General features: G+C 44.9%; 1 protein-coding gene across 3 annotated transcripts in view; it reads left to right on the forward strand.

Moving 5' to 3' along the window:
* Nucleotides 1-11,473: 11,473 nt before the first annotated feature.
* Nucleotides 11,474-16,048, forward strand: part of COL24A1 (collagen type XXIV alpha 1 chain) — a 148,346-nt gene continuing 143,771 nt past the window's right edge. Inside the window, exon 1 of one of the 3 annotated variants that reach the window (XM_040611032.1) lies at nucleotides 11,474-11,702. In XM_040611032.1, coding sequence (XP_040466966.1) covers nucleotides 11,647-11,702 — 56 coding nt within the window. In that variant the 5' untranslated portion in view covers nucleotides 11,474-11,646. The remainder of the gene's footprint in view (nucleotides 11,703-16,048) is intronic. The other 2 variants (XM_040611030.1, XM_040611031.1) reach the window with 2 other exon arrangements.

The following is a 16,048-nucleotide window of genomic DNA, read 5'->3' on the forward strand; positions in this document are numbered from 1 at the left end:
AACTAAATTATTTCCTATTAGTAGACTATTCCTGTTTTGTTTTAAAATTGAGCAGGAATATCATCCGGGTGTAGTGTACTGCTGTTCACAGTTCTTTTGGATGCAGGAGCACAGGCAGACAATAGCCAGTCTATGATGTGGAGCTTATTGTAGTGGTAGAAATGTCAACCCAAATAACTGAGAACTAAAAAAGTTGTCATAACACAGCTGGTATCGTTTGGAAGGATAACCTCTACAGATTTATGCGCTACAGGACAAAAAAAGAAGCCAAATGCAATTTGAAGTGCCACATCCATCAAGCTTGTTGCATTTACAGCACTTGGAGCTACACAGCAGACCGGGAAGGAAGTAATCTTGTGTTTAGAAACCCCATGCTACTGCGCTATGGTTGAGAGAGAACACAGATGCAAGGTTGCAAAGGACCAGACTCCGCTATGGTGTACTTACCTGGTGGTATCACCGTGGGGAGCAGTTCCTGGGGGAGAAGAGGAAACCACTGTCTCCTCCTCTGGAGACATTCAAAACCCTCCTGGATATGAGTTTGTGCAACCTGCTCCAGAAGAACCTGCTTTAGCAGGGGGTTGGACCAGGTGATCTCCAAAGGTCCCTTCCCACCCTGACCATTCCGTGATTCTGTGAATGAAATGAAACAAGACCATGAGTCTTGCATCCCATGGAGAGGCACAGAGTTGGTGTCTAACTGAAGCCAGAAATTCATGGGAGAGACTAGTAGCACAGCCAGCAACTAACTCCAGCTGCCAGATTTACCCCAGCCTCTGAATGTGCCTCTGCAAAAAAGTGTATTTCTGAGAGCAAGAAGGGATCCCAATGGCCCCAAAAGCCACTGAGTTTTTGAGATGATCGCCATGTATTATGGCAACTATCGGCATTTTTCATGTTCTGCATGCATTTGATACTCTGCTTAGAAATAACCTAGCGGTGCTGCAGGCTGGGGGGGTAACACATCCCCTGCGCCCCGTGTGCTGCTTTCTGCAACCAGCTCCTGTCTGCAGCTGGAAAGCGCTGCAGGCTTCTGTTGGTGCCCTGCACTTAGACCCTTAGAAAAACAAAATGGTTCGGATGATGCAATTGCAAGGGTTTCTCCTGTATTATATTCTCCTGGGAAATACAGTGTGGGAGGGTTAGTTAGTATTTTAGACGAGAGGAGGTAAATCACGAGTGAGGTTTGTATGGAGTGTGTAAGTTCAGAGTCACTGCTGTTTGGTGGACTGCGGTCACATATCACAGCATGTGTATGTGTAATTGTCTCCCAAACTGGAGACTGAACCCTTTAAAGGTTCCCTTGCTACACATTACTTCTCTAAACAAGAGACAGAAATATAATACAGAATTACCAAAGCAGATGATTCATTCTGATATGCTACTTAAAACACGCCAAGGACATTAGCTACAGCTCAGCCAAAAACTCCCTGTCTGAAATAAACATTGATTTGATGGAGCCTTGCATTGATTTTTAGAACATAACAGCGGGGGGCAAGGAGGGCGAGGGTTTTTCACTGCAAGCTGGCTGCTTACACAGTAGGAAGGAGGTATATTTTCAGTGTTTACTGTTCTTTTTCTAAACAATTCTCTTCAGAAGCTGTATTTGCAATGGCAAGGTTCTGAAGAATGTTAAGGTTTTTAAGGCTCTTTCAGAATAATTCAGTTTTCAGTAGATGGTCTGGAAAAACACATCCTGCCTTGCACATTGTGCATAAAATTGCAGAAATGTATTTTTAGGTTCATGAGCTAAATTAACATCTGGCTCGATTGATATTTCAGCTGTATTACATGCGTTTGGTCTGAATGTAGCCCATTGATTATTTTTTGCCCTCAGATTATGCAGTGGCATTTATCCTAGGTTGCATCCTATATGCATATATCTCTAACGTCTGAATAAATCTTGGATTTTCAGTCATCTGGCATACTTGTAAGTTCTCCACATTTTTTATTACTTTGCTTACAGCTAATTACTCTGGATACAGCACAGTCTATTTATGTGCTTTGTAAACACTCCCTCTTCCAAATGCTTTGTGGTATCATTTTCTTCAGTGTCTTTATGGAAGATTGTCAAATGGGGGAAGCAGCTGAACTGGAGAGGCATAGGAAAGAACAGAAAATAAATCCCCTAACATCAACAAGGAAGTGATTGTCGCTCTTAGAAAATATTTCTCTGATAACTATTCTGTTAAATTATTTACAAATCTGGAGTAATGTGTTACCTGCTGCTATACAAAATGAAAATTGTCTTTTTTTTTTCCTGTTAGACTGCCAAATGAAGTAACTTCAGTGCATACAATCCCATAGCACAGAACAGGCGGCTTTGGTGGCACTGGGATTCTTCCTGCTACTTGATGATGGTCTGACGGCAGCGATCAGCCTTTAGTGCTTCTGCAGGCACCAGTATTTCCTTAAAAGTATTATTAAGATAATGAAGTGATCTTTTTCTTAAAATGGATGCATGTCCTCATCTGTACAGATTGATGCATTGCCTCCAGCTCTGCATGTAGGACAAGGGCATGCTTGCTCGGCTGTTGCTAGTACATATTTCTTCAAGCAATCCGTATAGAGCCCAGAAGGAAGTTTCCTAACCCCAAGTTTACTAAACCAAAGGTCTTAAAAATCTCTTCCATCCTTCAAAGTGCAGAAAATGGTGCTGAGTGAAGGCACAGAGCTGCTGCTGGCTCTGAGGCATGTGCGAAATGCTCCCTTGCCCTGTGACCATGTTCCTGAAATCTGGAGTTCTTCCACAAAACCCATGGGTGTATTTGACAGTTACCTGGATTCTGCAAAGGTAAACTGGACCTGGTAGGGATGACATTTCCAAACAAGAATGTTATGTTCATTTAAAGAAGTGTACCACTGAAATATCCAGATGGATTTGAAGATAGGCTTTTATGTATTGGAAAATTTAACACCTTTTGATTGCCACTGTTTCCTCATGAGTTTGCTTTGACAAATGTGGTGGTTTAGGACCTGTGAATACTCCAAATGAACTGCCCAAACTCTAACAGCAAGGCTCTGTCTTATAATCAGCCTCATACTGCACCAGCTACCGCAGTGAATGGCAAAAAATAAAACCCCCCAAAACCCCACAAAACAAAAAGATACACACACACAAATAAACCCATCTTGAAAAAAACAACTTAGAAAGAATATTAAGCTTAGGGAAATATTTTCTAGTCAATAATGTCACTTCAAGAATAATGCAAATCTTCTGAAAACATTTGGGGATATTTGTCCAACTCTTTAATGTGTATTTAAACTATAAAAATACTTTCTAAGATAAGAAAGATTATAGCTGCAATTCTTTGTAAAGGAATAAAATAATTTGTTGAAATTTTTTATTAAAATCCATTTTGTTCCAACAGGCAAATAAGAATGCTGTTATATTTACATAGGTAACTTTGAAATCACTGCAAGTTAGCTATTAAGAGAGAACACTTTGCTTGGAAAAGAGCAGTTAGCACACATGTGTTGGCCAACCAATTTAAAGCAAAGCTAAACATCTGATAACCATAAATGCTATTCTTTGTATGCACATTCTAATGCCATAAGTGCTTAAGACAAAAAGAAGTGATGCTCAAACTATAAAATAGAAAAAGAACAAACTATAGAATTTTTACGTAATTTTTTTCCTCCTGTTGGTTTTAGCAATGTCTACATTTTGGTCTGTGTGAATGTCTGTCTCAGCTGGATGGTTTCAGAAAACTTTAAACAGACCCAGTAGTTTCTGGAGGGAGGTAAAAAGTATATTATTGTGCCTGTGTTTGACAATGGTGACTGAAGTAAGGTTTGGCATCTTCTGCTTCAAAGAAAATTGCTGAAATCTGGCAGCAAAGAAGATGCTTGCACCAGCCTGATGTCTCTTGCCTTGTCATTGCAATTCACACAGGTTGTGAGCCTTCCAAAACGCAGCAGTTCACTTGTGTCCGGGAGGGGCACTGCGGGTTTCACCCCTACGCTTCCTGTGGGTCCTGGGGTGCAATGCCTGCCTGTCTGTCTCTGGAGGACCTGGAGCCCTGTGAAAAACAATCCATGGACCCTAGTGTGCAACACAAGGTTGTAAACAGAAGGTAATGCTGGTTCTTTGGCAAGTTCTGGACTTCTCAACCTTGATGATGTTCATTCATTAAACTGTTGCGTGTTTGTTTGGGTCAACATGGTGCAGTTACTCATATCATCTGTTGTTCGAGTTTTGACTATGTCTAAGCCAGCACCGGATAACTAAACAACCATGAGGTTTTTATGGCTTTCTGTAATGAGAATAATCCAGGCACATCTGGCTTGATGAGCTTGTTTGATCCAAGCAGAAAAAAAGTCTCATCTTTCAGACGTATTCATAATTTTTTCTTTTCTTTTTTAGATCAGCGTTTATAGGAGTATTTCATTCAGTTTTACTTCTTTTATGTTACAAGAGTGGGGAGAGGGGAAGGGTTGCTCTGAAATAATTCTGTACTTGGTGAAAGACCTAGTCTTTTATTTTCCTGCAACAGTAGTTCTCGCTCACATATCTAATCAAATTTAAATAACTGAAAAACGAGATCAATATTTCATCTGTAAAAATAATGTCATGAAATTAGCCTATTAAAAATACTATGCTATATTGGTGGTACAGCTGTAAGGGATTTACAAACATTAATTATATTACTATTGTAAAAATATCAGCATTGAAGTTAGTGCCAATGTATTTTGGTCTTGGATTCTGCATATTCATCTGTCTGGTATTTTCAGAAAAAGCAATCTACTTAAAAGTCTCTTTCTCTATAGAAAAACTTTCCTGCCATTATACATGCCTGATCTAGAATTCTTAATTTGGAAATCAAACGTTCATCATACAAAAATACCGTGTTGTACTTGACATTATTTTTGGCTTTCTTCTTAAATCCAGAGATTCCAAGAAAACTAACAGACAATTCCCATTTTTTTCCCTTTATTGGGAGCTAGCAAGTACTGAAGAAGTCTGATGATGACTTACTCGTGAAAAAAAAAGTGGGAAATAGTGCAATTTCTGATATTATTAATACACACTTAGTCTGGAAGCTCCTGTTCTGATGAATGTCAACAAATGTCGGATTTAAATTACTCCATTGTTCTGCACTATTTAGGTATGCTGCGCGTTAAGAGACTCAAGATATTTAAAAAACACTGGAGAGAATTGGTGGGAAATTGGAGGAAACTTTCTGACATATCAGAGCAATCATTTATTGTTAATGGTTGAGATAACTATGTGAAGTTGGTCAAATTATTGATGTTTTTGTGATCAAATTTCTCTCTTCCCAAAGCTGGAGTCCTTAAGCGTTCATAGAATTATGGTATAATTTCTCTCTCTTCAAAAGTTTGGGCAGGGAAAATGGGGTTATTGTGGCTGCCTCAAACAACTGTTTTTTGCGTCATTTTGAAGGTGCTAAACTGGAGTCTCATGGAATTTTTTCCTTCTATAATTGGGAAGAAAATTCTTATAAGGTTTTTTAATGTGAGACCAAGTTTTCTTACTCCAAGGCAGAGATTTAACTTGGTGTTAGCCACTGAGCATCAGTAGCTTACCTCTCATCAGGTGAGAAAGAGGAGGACTGAGGCTTCTGCAAACTCCCTTTACTGTTGCCAGAAACTAATTTTGCAGAAGCAAGCCAAAACTGTATTTTAGTTACTGCAGAAGTAATATCTGGGAACACATATTTTTGGCTGCAGGACAGCACTGTGAAAACCTGCACAGCTCCAGGGCTGGAAGTGATGGTCAAGCAAGACTTTTCTAGGACTAACGAACTGCCGAATGAAGCATCTCCCACAGTTGCTGAGAAAAGGAAGGGAATGTCTTTAAAAAGGACTGGCCTAATGCAGAGTTCTTTGTGGCTTGGGAATGAAATGCTTCTCAGATGACTGCATTGGATCTTCCAGATGTGTAAGCAATTTTTAGTGCTGATGAGATTCTGCTAACAGGCTGAGAGAACTGTACGAGTATGGGCAGTTTCACTCCAAATGGGCTCCACTTTTATTCTTTTAAAGAGCGTGGCTTGCAGGAAATACCTGCAGAAAGGTGTCCTGTAAGATGTCTCTAAGGGGTTTTTGACCTATCCTTCCAACGTGAAAGGACACTACGAAGCACTACCAAGAAGGTTAAGTAAGTGCCCTTGGGTGCTACAAGCTAGTGTTTTTTCACACAGGGCAACCACAGCTTTTGTTTTTCACTAAAACAGACTTCTGCTACCTTTTACTGATGGACACAGGGCAACTTTTATACAATGACAGAGAATCAGGATCCTTTAGGGAGAGCTTCTGCCATGGGCAGGAGGCTTTGGGGATTGCTGCTGGGGAAGCCCTGGTGCAGGGAACCCCACCAAGGCTGCTGAATGCCTGTGGCAGGAGGTGACAGCCACCGCTCTGGTGGGGGAACGCACATTAAACACACCTGCTGGGGCTTGCCTTGTGTCTCTCTCGGCACATATCGGTAGAGGTGGTAATTTGGTCCTAGAAATACAGACTCTTGGTCATATTTATGGGCTTCACCTACAAGGGGGTTTTCAGTTCAATGAGCATCCCAGAAAATACCTCAGGTCAAATACATCCTCCTGCCGGCAAGAGTGGGTGTCCACACTTCCTGCCTGGATGGAAAAATACTCCATCAACGATGGGATAAAGATTAACTAAAAATGAAAGTCACTGGGTTTTCCTTCTCTGTTTTTTCTTTCACCAGTTGCTCTTCAGCTCCAGACCCCCTCTTCGAGATGGAAATTTACTGTGCTTCTCTCTTGGCAGTTTGGGTTATTTGGTAATTGGATTCTTCTCATTTGGTGAGTCGTTCCAATGGTTCCCACGTTGCACTCATTCTTGCTCTTGTATTTTCCATTCCCTTATTACTTTCCTAATAACAGCTTCTCAGGCTTCTCTCTTCCTTTCATATTTTCTTGTGTGTTTGGCTAGGTTTCTCCTCATTCCTGGTACGGCATACGATGTGCCATCACCAGAACAAGATGTCACAGCTCTTCAGCTGCTGGGTTGCTGTGGGGTTGCTCCTCCAGAAGGCTTTGCCTCAGTTGCCTGTGTCAGCTCTCTGAGAGCTTTTACTCTGCTTTATGGTGGGTCTCTGCTATAGCAGTGACTTTCTAAAATGGATGATACCTGGTCTTGTAAACAATTGCAAGTATCTTGGCCTCAGTGAGACACCTCTCTCAGTTGGAACCACTGGAGCCTTGTGGTCTGGAGCCTCTACTCTGTCTTGTGGTTCACTGAGGCTCTCTTCTGTTTCTTGCTCCAGGCTGGATATATTCCCTCGTTTGTTTTAACTAAGCATCTTAAGGAATTTCACTAGTCTATATGGTCATTTGTGGCTTGGCATTTTTGTTAGTCCTGACTCCGTCATGCCCTTTTTTTTGCTCTGTGTGCCAGGACTTCTTAAGTTTGGTCCCCTGTACCCACAGCATCTCTCCTTTCCTCTCTCAGCCCTTTCCCCTCACAGGTTTTTGTGTGTTGGTCTTGCAGGGCAGAAAATCCCTCTCCGCTCTGAATTCTTCAGAATGTAAATTTATGTTGTCACTTTAGTTTGCCAGTAGAAAATAAGAAAGGATAGGATTAACCTAAAGTGTCATCAACTGTGCTCTTTAAAGGCATTTCCAGGTTTTTGGCATATTCAGAACTGAAGAACGCTGCTTGACACTAATTCTTTGTATCAGGACTTAACAGGCATAACTAGAGAGAAGGCAAATGCTGGTCATAACAATTTTTTTCACTTTCTACAAAGAATACACACACGCAATAGTTTCAGACCTGGAGTTCCCCTTTCTTCAATTTTAGCCAGTTGTCAAAGACACATTGTAATGCTTTCCATTTCTTGTATTTCTTAATCATATTTGATAGCTTGGTAACTTTATTTAACTGGAGCAATGTGTTAAACTTTTTTTGGCTGCCACAGAGAAAATTCGAAATAATTTTACTGAACTAGGTTCCAGCAGTTTTGGTACATAGCCTAACACCGTATATTGTGGTGTGCGGGGAAAATCAGTTCTCCAAAGGGAACTCAATAGCAGAGCAGATCTTCTGCCAAAAATTCCTAATTCTGGGACCATACCAGGAAACTTGTGTGGGTCCCATTCTGCTCCTACTCAAGTTAGAGGTAAAGCTCCTACTGACTGCAGTGGGATAAGTCTCCGGCTTCAACACTCAGTCCTCACATTTCACACATTTTCCTTCAAATTCTTATTAATTTTTTTTCTTTATGATTAGGCTCTGACAATATACTAACCATTGCTCTCTCCTGTACATTTTCTGGAACGAGAATCACGGATAGGAACCATTTTCCTTGCCTCTCACGCTGTTTAAGAGCAGCTCCTGTTCTGTGCCCCAAAGCATGGCTGGAACTCAGCAGCTGTAATCTAGAGTGACAGATGAGCAAGTCAGATCATGAAAGGAGGAAAAAAACTGCTGGAAGAGGAGAAAACAAACAGAAGAAGAGCTTTTAATCATATCAGAAAGGCAAAAAATGGTATCTTGAAATAATTAATTTTGTATTTCAGTAATCCCTGGGTTTACTTCGAGAGGTAAGAGAAATCAGGGATATGTTGTGGTCAAGCAGGAGAAAGCAGACATGGAAAAATGGCATCTTGAGATATTTACCATAGGAAATGCATCTCCAGCATCATTGTGTTGCACTGAGTGCTAACACTTATGGACCTTCAATGTGTGTAAGTATATCGACTGCTGTATATAGTTCTGGAAATAAACACACGTAATCTGATAGCTTTAAACATAGTAGGCTTTGCTTATTAGGCTGTAAGAACACTTGGAAGAAGCAAGTGTAAGAATAAAACTGACACCGATTTTTGCTATGAAGCTTAGAAGAGATTTGGAGCTGATCTAAAACACAAGTTGGGCAACAAGCTGGGGACTGCTGGGCTATTTCCAACAGTGTCACACACTCAACGTCTGACATTGGGAAGTAATTTCATTTCCTTGTGCTTTCTCATTTGCTTTCTTCATCTGCATTAGATGGTGCTAATTTCTTCTAGTTGGAGCTTCAGAGCATGACTCTGAGGGGTGTTAATACTGAAGGAAGACAACTAAGCTGGAGAGTAACATCAGTCACTTGCCCAAAAACAAAATGCAAGAGCTGCCAGGCAGAGACACAGGGAAGGGAATAAGGAGCATCCCCTGCACACTCCCAACCCGTTTGTGGTTATGTGATTCAGAGATGTGTGAGCTGTGTGCGGCAGGAAAATGGAAGGGCGCAGGCAACCCTTCTTCCCCTGGCCCTTGCCTCCTCTGCCTGCCCAGCCCCCTGAGAACAGCCAAGGACCCTGCCCAGACAGCACAGAGGCTGCGTTCAAACCACAGCAGGGGCTGTAACAAGGACCTAAGGAGCAAAGTGCCGAACAGGAGTAGTGGCCTACTTTGTGGACTTCATTTTGTAGTTTTGAATATAGAAAACTGAGCAACCAATGCTAATTTTCTAACTTTATACTGTTTTAAGTCACTGCGTAATTAGGGTCAGCAAAGCTTTGTGTCCACCCTGCATGTGCAGCTGCAAGCATGTCAAGTTGTGCCTTCCTCAGCGCAAACACTGCTGGCAAGGGAGATCTCAGCACGTAATGTCCCCAGCTCATCTTGCCACGTGCTGCAGGTTGGCTCCTGTACTTGTGAGCCGAAACAAGGGCAGGATTTATCCAGGGTCACTCAGGGCAGAACTCTTTCCATAATAGCCCTAATGCTTATGCTAAAGGGTTAAGAAATCAATTATGCATCTACTGCATACAAGACATCTTATTTAAGGGATTGATAGTTTTCATGGAACGGCATCAAACCATTCCAAACCCAATCTGTAATGTATACATTTTAGTTCATCTTAATGCCAAGAAACAAAACTAAATGAAATATAACACTGCAGTTATTGGAGGCCATTCAAGTGTGGTTTAAACCAGAAATACTGCCAAAGACTTTGTTGCAGCACTGTTCAACACCTCCCCGGGCAGGCACCATGTTCTCTTCAGTGAACAAATACATTTCCACGTTTTGCTGTCTCTTTGTTTAATGCAAGGGCATTAGGAAGGCAAAATGTCAGATTGTACCTTTGGGCTTTCAAAAAGTGACGTAAATAGGAAATCCCACGGTAGCTAGTGAGACTATATAGATTCTGAACAATTCAAGGTATTGAAAATTAATTTGAGTATGAAATTAAACACTGAAACGCTCTGGTGTGTTGCCTGAGAATAACTTTTTCCCCTATAACTCCTCTTCTGTGATGCCCAAGAAAATTCAATGGTCTAGGTTTGCCCTTGGTTCCCTCACAATTCCCACCCCCAGCTATCTGGATCACTCAGAAAAGTCCTTTCCAGCTGAGTGGAGCACCCTGAACAACGACAATATAAAATCCTTGTCTTGTACAACCTTTTTTTTGTGCCTTATCACTTCTCTTGTTTTCTTCTGTTTGGGAATATGTTTGGTTTTATTTTGTGTCACCTTTCTGCATCTTACCTACAACCTGAAGGTCTTGCTGCAGGTCTGATGTGAAATCTTCATTCTTGTAACACCCAGCGAGAGCCAAATACCACAGTCCTAGCCGACATCACGTTTCTGCTTAGGTCAATGGAAGTTTTGCCCAAGTAAGGCCGCAGGATTCAACCACAGGTTTGCTGTACAGCATGTACTGCAGCGTCTGGTGGTGTTTAACTCTACCTGGTTTGTTTTGAGAGACTGTTTGCATAAAGATGTCTTATGGGATAAAGTTACAATAGACTGTTACTGGGACAAGGTAAGAAAAATGGAAAATAAAGCTAAAAAGACCTTTGTCTCTAGGAGGAAGACAGCGGAGAGCGTCATGTTTCTTTTGGCATTATAATGCTATTAAATTACATCTGCTCTTCAAGCATCTTCTGGGGGGAGGATTGCTGGACCCCACTCCAATTATACCCGGGATGCAAAACCCCCAGCTCACTCTGCTTTTCCTCTTTATGCCGTTTCATCATATCTCTCCCCCCGCCCCCCCCACTGTAATTTAACGTACAGCCTTCTGCAGAGCCTTCCAGCTGAAGCCCAGCGGGAACCGCAGGCTCTGCCGCCCCTCGGATGCGCTGACAGCCTCACCTGCCCGCGGCTTTCCCGCCCCAACGCGGGCAGCGGCGCTGCCGGGCGCACCTGGGCCGCCCGCTCCGCTCCGCTCCCCGGCCCCGCGCTGCCGGGGCGGGCGGATGGTGCCCGGTTCGGCTCGGCCCGGCCCTGCACGCCCCGGGGCCGCCGGCGGGTCCGGTGCCCGCGGGGACCCGCGCGGGACAGCACGCGCGGCCGGGCCGGCCCGCCCCGGGGGCCGTGTCTGCTGATGTAATCGCCAGGCAGCCAGCGCTGAAATTTAACACCGGGCGGGCGGGCGGGCCGCCGGTGCCGGGGCAGGCGGCTGCAGCGCCGCTCCGCCGCCGCACGCCGCGGGCAGCCGCGGGGCTCCCCCGCCACCCAGCCCCCGGCGCCCCCCGCCCCCTCCCCCCTCCGCCCCCGCCGTGCCCGCCCCCGCGGGCCGTACGCGGGCCGCCCTCGGGCTTGCGCGGAGCTCGGCGGAGACCTCGGGGCCGGCGGGGTTTCATGGACAGGACCTGACCCAGCGGCGGCGCGGCGCTCGGCTCCGGCTTTCCCTCGGATCACCGCTGCCCGGGCAAATGCATACAAATGCATTTGGGAGCCGAGAGGACAAGGCGAGGACGCATCTCTCCCGCGGAACAAACGTAAGCGGGAGCCGGGGAGGCGTGACGGCGGGCCCCGCTGCCCCGGCCGCCGGCGACGGGGCGCACCGCACCGCCACCCCGCCGCGGGGCCGGGCAGGGGCCGCGGGCTGCGGCTCAGTTCCTCTCCTGGGGGCAGCGGACGGCGGCCCCGGCGGGCTGTCCGTACACCCCTACCCTCCGAGCTCCAGCCGTAGCCCCGCGAGGTGCCAGGTGCCCCCGGGGGAGCGGCGGGGGCTGCGGGGTGCCGGCTCTCCGCACGGAGCCCGCCTGTGCCGCCGGCGGCGCCGCGCTCTCCCTTGTCTCTCCCTCTTGCTTTCCGGGATGCTCCCGGTCCCGTCCAGCGCCCCCGTGTCACGGTGCCGCGGCGGGCAGCCCGGCTGCGGGGAGCGCGGAGCGGGGCAGGCGGCCCCGGGGGCCAGCGCAGCCCTGCACCCGGGCGGCAGCGGGGCCCTGGGGCCCGGGGTGCCGCTGCGCCGCCGGGAACACGGCTGCGTGATCTCCTTTCTGGTACCCAGCTGTTGAAACACAGCGAGCGGACAAAATCTGCAGAATTCACGTTCAAGAGCCGAGTCTGCTCTTCTGTTACCAGAGACGATCAGCTGAGGTGCCCTGTATTTCCATGCTCTGCAATAGGCTGAGGTACTAATAATGCTTCGTCAATTGCGATGCAAAGGTAGAGCTCGGCTCTCCTCTGTAGTTTGCCTGAAAGCAGCCTAGGCAAGATGATTGTGAACTTTTGATAGTTGTAATGATATTATAGAGGTTACCGGTATGCGTCTCGTTTTGTAAAGTGTTTATTTTATTCTGGCTGTGGTTTAAATTTACCGAGACCTCCGAGTGGGACAGAGAGAAGGATTGTTGTAGCGAGGATTATGCTGCTAGAGTGTGCCGAGTGTGTAATCTGGGTGCGCTTGAACGCTTGCAAGCAGTTATGTGGCTGCCTGAAGGTGGCCTTCCCAGGAGATCTGTGTGTTTAATGGCTGTGGCTGTGGGACCTCAGGAATTGTCTTGACTGCAATTTAAAAAAAGGGGTTTATTTGATATCTGTAAAAGGATATTGCTGATAGAGAAACGTACATTGAATCGCGGTAAAATAGAACAGTAGCAGAGATGCAGTTTACCTGAGTTCAAAATCAGAGATAGCTTCAGCATGTGTAACAATATGCTTCTATCTTGTTTACCTAATTTACTTGACTATAGAGAAAGCAACCTGGTTGCTTGCCTGCGTTAAGAAATCTGAATTCTTTGTGAAGGGGTCAGGTTTCCTTAGCATATATCAAATCAGTCAATTCCTTGCAACCTAGACCACCTTTTTGTGGAAATGCCATTAGGTCAGACCTGCTGTCTGTATAGGGCTGTCTCTGCAGGTTAAATAAATAAAATGCCCACAGCTGCATGACTCCTAAATCTCTTGCCACATTTGTTGACTGAATACTTGATTTTAGAACATAACCAGCCTTGTGTTACCCTTGTTTCTTGAGAGTGCCAAGTTGTAGAATGTTTGAAGAGCCATCTACAAAACATACAGAAAGAAGCCCTGAAAGAAGAGTCTTTCATGGGGGCGGGAATTTGAGCTGTATGCTTTTACCTTAATATAGACAAGAACAGCGTACCCTATCTAGACAAGAAAACTAGCGTAAGAAAAGCGTAAGAAATCAGGGATGTACTCATAAAATGGTTATAAAATCACATTTTTTCATCATTTTTTCTCCTTTTAGAAATACTGACAGAGTTGACTGTTCTTCTGGATGTGGTAATTTCTCATCTTAAGCCAAATGCTGCCCAGAGAGTGTTCGGGTCACCAGGCAGGGACCCTCCTTTCTCTGAACCACAGCGCTGTTGAGGGTTCTTTTCAGGCCATGCTGCCTCAAAAGGAAAGAACAATATGTCTTTTCATCCTCTAACTCTCACCTTGTCTTGTGTCTCTCCCTTTCCCTCTTCTTTCAAACTGTGAACTTGCAGCAAGGGATTTGGGAGCTTCCCCCTTGCTGGTTAGGCGCACAGTGGCATCTGTGCCCATAGGGTGTGCAGCTGTCACCCAGGAGAGGCTTTGGAGGCTGTTGTGTCCTTTCAGAAAGCCATGTTGATAGTAGGTCTCTTAAAAATTGGCAAGCAGCCCTGGACCTGCTGGCTAATCTCATGATAGAAGCAAAGGAAGATAGCTTTATTTTCGGATCTTTAAGGTTTTTAACAGCCTGGGGTCTTTGAGAGGCCCAGGGCATCTCTGTCCACAAGGTGCTATCGCCTTTCCCAAAGCACTCCTCAGGCCTGATGGATGCAGGTTGGGCCATTCTTCCCAGTGGTCCTTGGAGGAGATCCAATGAGCCAGTGCACCGGGGGGCAGGTGCTGGTGTTTAAACCATCCTCACTGATGCATCTGTGTCAGTGACACTGGCAACAGATTTTCCTGCCTTCTCTAGCAGCCAGGTAGTGGTATATTTCCTTTAAGCTTGAGGTTTAGGAAAGTAGCTTGGAATGAAGAGGCTACTGCCACGCACTGACCAAACCCAAGCTCTGTACACTGCTGAATAGCCTTCAGAGGATGGAATTCTTCATTGTTGCTTGCCACAACTTGCTTTGAAGCTTATCAGTCTCCTCATCAATCTGTCACCACTAAAGGGAAAAAATAAATACAGATAGTCACTGTCCACTCATAGGAAGAGGCAAACAGCCACAAGATGTCAAAGATTATCAGACAGATAAGCTGTATTTTAAGTGGTGGAATAGCTAGTGCTTTCCTCCAAACAAATACATAGTTGTCCCCAGCTTGTGCTTGCCTGTAAAATAGGAGAGAGGATGAAGAGGTAGGAAGAGGAGAGGAAGCTCAAGAGATACCTAGGCTCTAGGACAGGACATAGCCAAGGAGTTTGTTACAGCTTCATATGTGATGTTAAGTGGGGAAAAGCAGCGAGCATTCAAGTCAGCTGCCATCTTCCTTGCCACATGCTTTTGCTTTTTTCTGTTGTTGTGTCCCAACAGGGCAAGTCTCCCCAAGAGCTAGGGGCCAGCTAAGGTGTGCTGTCCAGGGTTTCTGCATGCTGCTTGCTTTGTTCCTTGCAGCTACAGCAGATGATGGATCGGGCCATGTATGCATTACACAGCAGGGAGCCTGGTGGCTTAGTGGCAGTGCTGGTGGGAGAATGAAGTCTGAGAACTGGCCGCTCTGCAGCTTAGAAGTTTTTGACCAGGAAAGGGTGTGTGTGTGTGTCTGTGAATGGATTCTCTCAGAAACACAGAATTTATATTTTTTTTTTAATCTTTGGCCATGGAGGGCTTCCCTCATGGAAGTACAACTTCACTTTAGGTTGCACATGGTTTCATTTACAAAAAGTTTTACTTGTAAAAAAAGGTAGAAGGAAGACTAACTTTTCCCACACATTAGAGAACCTCTAGCCCTATGGTTGTCTCTGGTCACTGTTTTTTCTCTTAGCTGATCACTCATCTGTTCTTGACATTAGCTAGAGTGCACTGTGTAAGCCAGACGTTTGTCTTTACCTCTTACTAAATGTTTCTGTATATCCAGTTACATCTGTGTAATTTAGAGCCCTGAGAGCATTTTGGAATTTCTTGCCTTCCTACATTTGCTGGGAGGTGATGGAGGCAGATACCTGACACACAGCTTGTCCCTGGCTGACACTGTGGAAGAGGCTGTTGTAATGTTGAGAGGGGTCATGTTTGCATTTTGGGCTCTGAGGTTCTTTGAGCATCCTGACTTTGGAGTTAACTAAAATGTCTTATGCTGGTTTTAATTGTGAATCCATTTTGCACCCATGTTAATAACCCAAGTTAAATAAAGAGTTGTCCCGAGTTTTAGCTGATACAGTGCAATGTGTGCACTTTCCTCCTAACACAGCGATCTCCTGTCACTGAGCTTCTCCTTAGATGATGCACTGTGTGACACAGAAACTATGAACTTGAATTCTAGCCTTCAGAGTTGAAAAAAACAAAGTGAGCATCCCTTATCTGACTTGCTGTTTGGACAGCAGTCCAATATTGGGTCTTTTGCAGGAGTGGCAGAGCTACTCCAGCAGACATTTCATGGCTGTAGCAGGAGAAAGCCTGAAGAGAGGAATAGCTAGGGACTGGACTGGTTAATTAAACATGCCCTTACAAGTGCACTGGCATCTATGAGGAGTAGTTTCCACCCTGCTCCCTTTCTGCGATTAGGACTGGAGCAATGATGCACATTTTTTAATATCCTGTACATTCTGTGCAATTTCTTGTAAAAAACCCATGGTGTATCTGCAGTTTTGCAGTGGCAATACCAATGATGAAATATTCCCATTATCATGCCTTACTGTTCTTTAAATTATTAATTTGTTCTGATTGCCAAAACTTAAGCTTTC

Source organism: Falco naumanni, chromosome 11 (genome assembly GCF_017639655.2).
Source record: "Falco naumanni isolate bFalNau1 chromosome 11, bFalNau1.pat, whole genome shotgun sequence".
Taxonomy (NCBI): Eukaryota; Metazoa; Chordata; class Aves; order Falconiformes; family Falconidae; genus Falco; species Falco naumanni.